The sequence below is a fragment of the Propithecus coquereli genome, unplaced genomic scaffold (assembly GCF_000956105.1).
Source record: "Propithecus coquereli isolate 6110/MARCELLA unplaced genomic scaffold, Pcoq_1.0 Scaffold173, whole genome shotgun sequence".
Lineage (NCBI taxonomy): Eukaryota > Metazoa > Chordata > Mammalia > Primates > Indriidae > Propithecus > Propithecus coquereli.
The window spans coordinates 458,537-464,255 of NW_012141969.1; the positions used below are offsets into that span (position 1 = coordinate 458,537).

General features: G+C 41.8%; 1 protein-coding gene across 1 annotated transcript in view; it reads left to right on the top strand.

Annotated features, from left to right (window-relative positions):
• LOC105808437 (chromosome unknown open reading frame, human CXorf38) overlaps positions 1-5,719 on the top strand; it is a 17,850-nt gene that overhangs the window by 6,408 nt on the left and 5,723 nt on the right. Inside the window, exons 4-5 of the mRNA XM_012642087.1 lie at positions 36-185; positions 471-650. Of these exons, the coding sequence (XP_012497541.1) occupies positions 36-185; positions 471-650 (330 nt within the window). The remainder of the gene's footprint in view (positions 1-35; positions 186-470; positions 651-5,719) is intronic.

Sequence of the window (5,719 nt, forward strand, 5' to 3'; positions counted from 1 at the left end):
GAAGCCTTTTATCTTTTTGTCTTGCTGTGATTAAGGTGATTAAGTGTCGTAATGAGATCATGCACTCTTCAGAAATGAAAGTGTCTTCTACGTGGCTTCGAGATTTTCAGATGAAGATCCAAAATTTTCTGAATGAATTCAAGAGTATCCCAGAGATTGTGGCGGCATACTCCAGAATAGAACAGGTAAAAATCATATTTAACAATTCTGAGATACAGAACTAAGGGGGAAAATCGACCACAGTCACTCATTTAGATTTTGCAGTTTATTAGATTTAAACTAAATTTTAGAATGTAAGCAGGGGAAAGAATGCTGATAGAAATCTGGAATTATGCCAGGCCAATAAGCTTTTCTGTGGCCACAGTGTGTTATTAAAATGGATCTAGTTAATGTTGTTTAATTATAAATTCTTTGAGTAATCCAATGGAATGTCTTTTCTATGAAATTGGTTCATATAAATATATCCCCAGCTGTTGACATCTGACTGGGCTGTTCACATCCCCGAGGAAGACCAGCGGGATGGGTATGAACGTGAAACAGGAACCTACCTGAGTGAGAGCCAAATCAATGAAATAGAAATGCAGTTACTAAAGGAAAAACTTCAAGAGCTGTATCTTCAAGCAGAAGAACAAGAGGTGTTGCCCGAAGAGGTAAAAGAAAAGAAAAACATTACATCCTCTGTGTGAATAAACATCACAAAGGAAGGCACCAGGGAGGAAGAGTAGCTCATTTTAACATATGGAAACTGTGTTTCGTAGCTGAGACTACAGGCATGTGCCACCATGCCCGTTTTATTTTTTTTTTTTTTTTTGTAGAGATAGGGTCTCACTATGTTGCCCAGGCTGATCTTGAACTCCTGCCCTCAATTGATCCTCCCACTCTGGCCTCCCGGAGTGCTGGGATTACAGGTGTGAGCTACCACACCCCGCCAGTTTTCCTTATTTAAAAAAATACAGAATAATTCACCATTCTGCCTGTTGCATGCCAGCATTTGAGTTCTGCCCTTCTAGATCTCATTGACTAAACAGTTGGAGGACCAAATTATATAGAACTGAAGAAAATGTGAACACTAATGGATAACAATGTCAGAATAGGTTGCTATGCTTGTCACATTTCCTCTGGGAAATTTAGATTTTTTCTAGTTCACCAGAGAACAGCTTGTACACATTTATTACTCTGAGAATCATTGAGAGTATCCAGGTATGGATAGCTATACCTGGATTATTTATAGTATGTAGAGAAAATGCATGTGTATTTTGTCAACTAGAAGAATTAAGAGTCCTTTATGACAGCAGCAAAGACAACCATCACAGTAGTTGACCCCTTTGATATCTTTTAACCAAGAATGTGAAAGACTTTATGTGAATTATATATTAACATATGATTAGATAACACCATTTTTGTTAAGATAAAGGCAAAAATTGATTTTCTTTTCATCATGGTTTCCACATCAGAAAACTCCCTTGACCCAACTTCTTCACACTCCAGCAATATTTAAAACATTTTTATCTCATCTGCTTCAGCCTGTGGGTATACCCAGAGCCAATATGCTTGCTCTTTGGCAGGTTGTTTTAAGTTAAGGGACTTGGGGAAATGTGTAATATCTAGCCAGCCAAAAGATTTCGAGGGCTAAGGATGGTTGCAGGCTTATTTTTCTTACTTTGAGTAGTTTATTATTTAAATGGTAAGGGGCTGAACATCCCCCGAAGCCTTGACGGCATCTCCAGACACCTACAGGTCATGTCAAGAACTTCTGGATTGCTTAGAAATCTGCTCCGGAGGCTCCAGAACGGGGAAAAGGCTGAACCACTGTTGCCCAGGAGCCATCTTTTTGTTCTTGGGAGTCTTGTGGCCAAAATCTGGTTTACAGTTATGTTTTATTTGTCCTGCTTGGTTTTTTCTTTTTTTTTTTGAGACAGAGTCTCACTCTCTTGCCTGGGGTGAGTGCAGTGGCGTCATCCTAGCTCACAGCAACCTCAAACTCCTGGGCTCAAGAGCCTCCCCAGTAGCTGGGAATACAGGCACGTGCCACCATGCCCAGCTAATTTTTTCTATATATATTTTTAGCTGTCCAATTAATTTCTTTCTATTTTTGGTAGAGACGGGGTCTCGCTCTTGCTCAGGCTGGTCTCGAACTCCTGAGCTCAGAACTATCCGCCCGCCTCGGCCTCCCAGAGAGCTAGGATTACAGGCGTGAGCCACCACGCCCGGCCCGGTTTTTTCTTTTAATGTCAAATTAGTTGTGATAAAAATACGAATTTCCAGGTTTTCTTAAAAAAAATCCGAAGATCTGGCAACACTAGGCTCATATAACTCCCATAGCAACAAGCCACAAGTTCAGCTCACGCTACCCCTTTTGATGGGGCATCCATGCTCCAGTTTGTCCCAAACCCATCTCTCCTTTCTCCCTACTATTGCACCTGGCCAGCTTCACTCAGGTTACCTGCCTGACCCTTGAAGGCATTTCAGTTTGCGATGCAAGGAGGACTCTACTTCCTGGTGTCTGCCAGGATGAAATTAAACATGGATCTGACGTGGGGGGCTGGAGGGCTAGAGTATCCTCTACCCCATACAAATACATACCAGATTATGCACATGATCCCAAGAAAGTTCCAGCCCTTCTCATCTAAAGACCACACTGATTGATTTTGTCATTAACAAAGCCTTTCCGCGATTTTCTTTTGGAGCCACAAAATCTGCTTTACCCCATTGTTTGGCTTCGAAGCCTTTTATCTTTTTGTCTTGCTGTGATTAAGGTGATTAAGTGTCGTAATGAGATCATGCACTCTTCAGAAATGAAAGTGTCTTCTACGTGGCTTCGAGATTTTCAGATGAAGATCCAAAATTTTCTGAATGAATTCAAGAGTATCCCAGAGATTGTGGCGGCATACTCCAGAATAGAACAGGTAAAAATCATATTTAACAATTCTGAGATACAGAACTAAGGGGGAAAATCGACCACAGTCACTCATTTAGATTTTGCAGTTTATTAGATTTAAACTAAATTTTAGAATGTAAGCAGGGGAAAGAATGCTGATAGAAATCTGGAATTATGCCAGGCCAATAAGCTTTTCTGTGGCCACAGTGTGTTATTAAAATGGATCTAGTTAATGTTGTTTAATTATAAATTCTTTGAGTAATCCAATGGAATGTCTTTTCTATGAAATTGGTTCATATAAATATATCCCCAGCTGTTGACATCTGACTGGGCTGTTCACATCCCCGAGGAAGACCAGCGGGATGGGTATGAACGTGAAACAGGAACCTACCTGAGTGAGAGCCAAATCAATGAAATAGAAATGCAGTTACTAAAGGAAAAACTTCAAGAGCTGTATCTTCAAGCAGAAGAACAAGAGGTGTTGCCCGAAGAGGTAAAAGAAAAGAAAAACATTACATCCTCTGTGTGAATAAACATCACAAAGGAAGGCGCCAGGGAGGAAGAGTAGCTCATTTTAACATACGGAAACTGTGTTTCTGATTTACAAGTCAATTTCCAGAAGTGAATATTCTTTTGGCATAGATTAATGTTCAAGTATTTTCACTTACTCAGCAAACATTTGAGTGCCTAAACTGTGCCATAAAGTAGAAAAACATGGTAAAGGCTCAACAGAATTCTGCAAAAAAAAAATGCTTTGGGGTTCTCCACTGGCAGAGGGGATTGCCAAAAAAGGCTTTGCTGAGGTGCTGTTGAGCTGACACTCATAGAATCAAATTGCTAGTTTGACAATTGAAAAAGGCCATTCTTGGCAGAGGGCACAGCACTTGCAAAGGCATGAAAGAATAGTCCGAGCCTGGGCAATGACAGGCGAGCAAAGGAGGTATGGTCAGGCGTGAGGGTGGCAAAGTAGGCTGAAGCCGTATGTTGAAAGGTTGTCTGTGCCAAGGGCTTTGAGCCTTATTCCCAAAAAGCAATTGGGGGCCAACAGATGTTTCTAAGCAAAAAACAGTGGTAGGATCAGATATGGCTCTTAGAAAGTTAGCTCTTGCGGCAGTTGGAGGTTGGACAAGTGGCTAGCGACTAGCCATGAGGCTTTTGCAGTCATGTGAGGGTGAGAGAGAGAACAGAAACTAGAGGATGTGGAAGAGGAGCTGGATTCTGAGGCATTGCCTGGGCAGACCTGATGGATCCTAGTGGCTGGTTAGATTACTTGGAGCATGGCATGGGGCTGTGAAAGGATGGAGAAGCGGTGGAGGTTTAAAGGTTCGTCAAGGTTTCTAGCTTAGGACCTTTAGGCTAATGATGGTCTAAAGTCCTGATAGGGAATACAGGAAGAGTGAATCTCTTTAGTTACGTGCAAGGTATAAAAGGAACTAACTGTAGTAGAATTGTATTTTGGCAAGGTTCAGAAATATTCCAGCACTGGCTGGATTAGAATTCTAGATCACCAGGAAACCTTGGACAAATCATTTCACCTCTCCATTCCTCCTTGTCCAAGGAAAGTAGTTTTGCTCATTACCTCATGAAACGTAGGGGGAGTGTTTATTGAATACAAAGTGTGTATTTCATTCATTAAGCTATGCTCCTTACTAGTAAATATGCCTATATTGACTCTTCTGACTTTGATCCAAATGCTTTATTAAGCTTGGTGAGCTCCTTTAGCACAAGGGCTGGGTGCCACTGCTTTTTGGGTATGCCTGGCCTGGCACACCATAGGTATTTAAAATGATGAATTTGAATGTTAAATCTTTTTTTTTTTTTTTGAGACAGTCTTGTTCTCTCTCCCTGGGTAGAGTGCACTGGTATCATCGTAGCTCACTGCAACCTCCAACTCCTGGGCTCAAGCAATCCTCCTGCCTCAGCCTCCCAAATAGCTGGGACTACAGGCGTGTGCCACCGCACCTGGCTGATTTTTTCTATATTTAGTAGAGATGGGGTCTTGCTCTTGCTCAGGCTAGTCTCGAACTCCCGAGCAAGATTCTTCGACCTCGGCCTCCCAGAGTGCTAGGATTACAGTTGTGAGCCACTGTGCCCAGCTCTGAATGTTAAATCTTTTCTAAGTCCATGTGTTTCAATCTGGCTTTATTTTAAAATGCCATTAGAACGAGCCTCACAGTTTTTTTTGCACTGCTGCTTTCAGAAGCACAGTAGAGCAAGAGAAGACATCCGGGAAGACCAGGCTCACTGCCCCTAAATAGTCAGTAGGTCTCGCTGCTCTCTTCAGGGAGCTGTAGTTCTTTTCCTATTTGTGTAACAAAGAGCAAAGTATATCAGTAGCAACACACTTGAGCCAGGAGTCTATGTCATTTGAGAGCTGGACAGGAACCTGGCAATCATCATATCATATCCCCTGCTTTGCAAGTGAGGCAAGGGCCCCAAGCAGCTGGCACTGGGGTGTGAGGTCTCTCCCTTTTGGTCCAGTCGCTTTCCACTTGCCGTGCTGCAGATCTTGTATCACTGAGGAACTGGCAAATGTAAATTTCGAACCCTCATTATCTCTGTTTTACAGAGAGGAAATAGGGGTTAATTGGCTTGTCCTCTGGGTCACAAAGTCTCTAGGTAGAGTTAATAAATTCTCATTTTTCATGCTTTTGTTCAGCAGACCATGGCATTTCTCTTAATATTTCAATTGATCAAAGTGTGAGGATTGATTGGCATGTTATCTCAAAGAAGTTGAAGGTCAGCTTTCCACATGTATGGAACTTGACCTCTTCTGAAAGTTCAGTATCATATATGATTATCCATGTTCTTTAGGGTTAGTCTCCAAAGTCAGAAGATTCC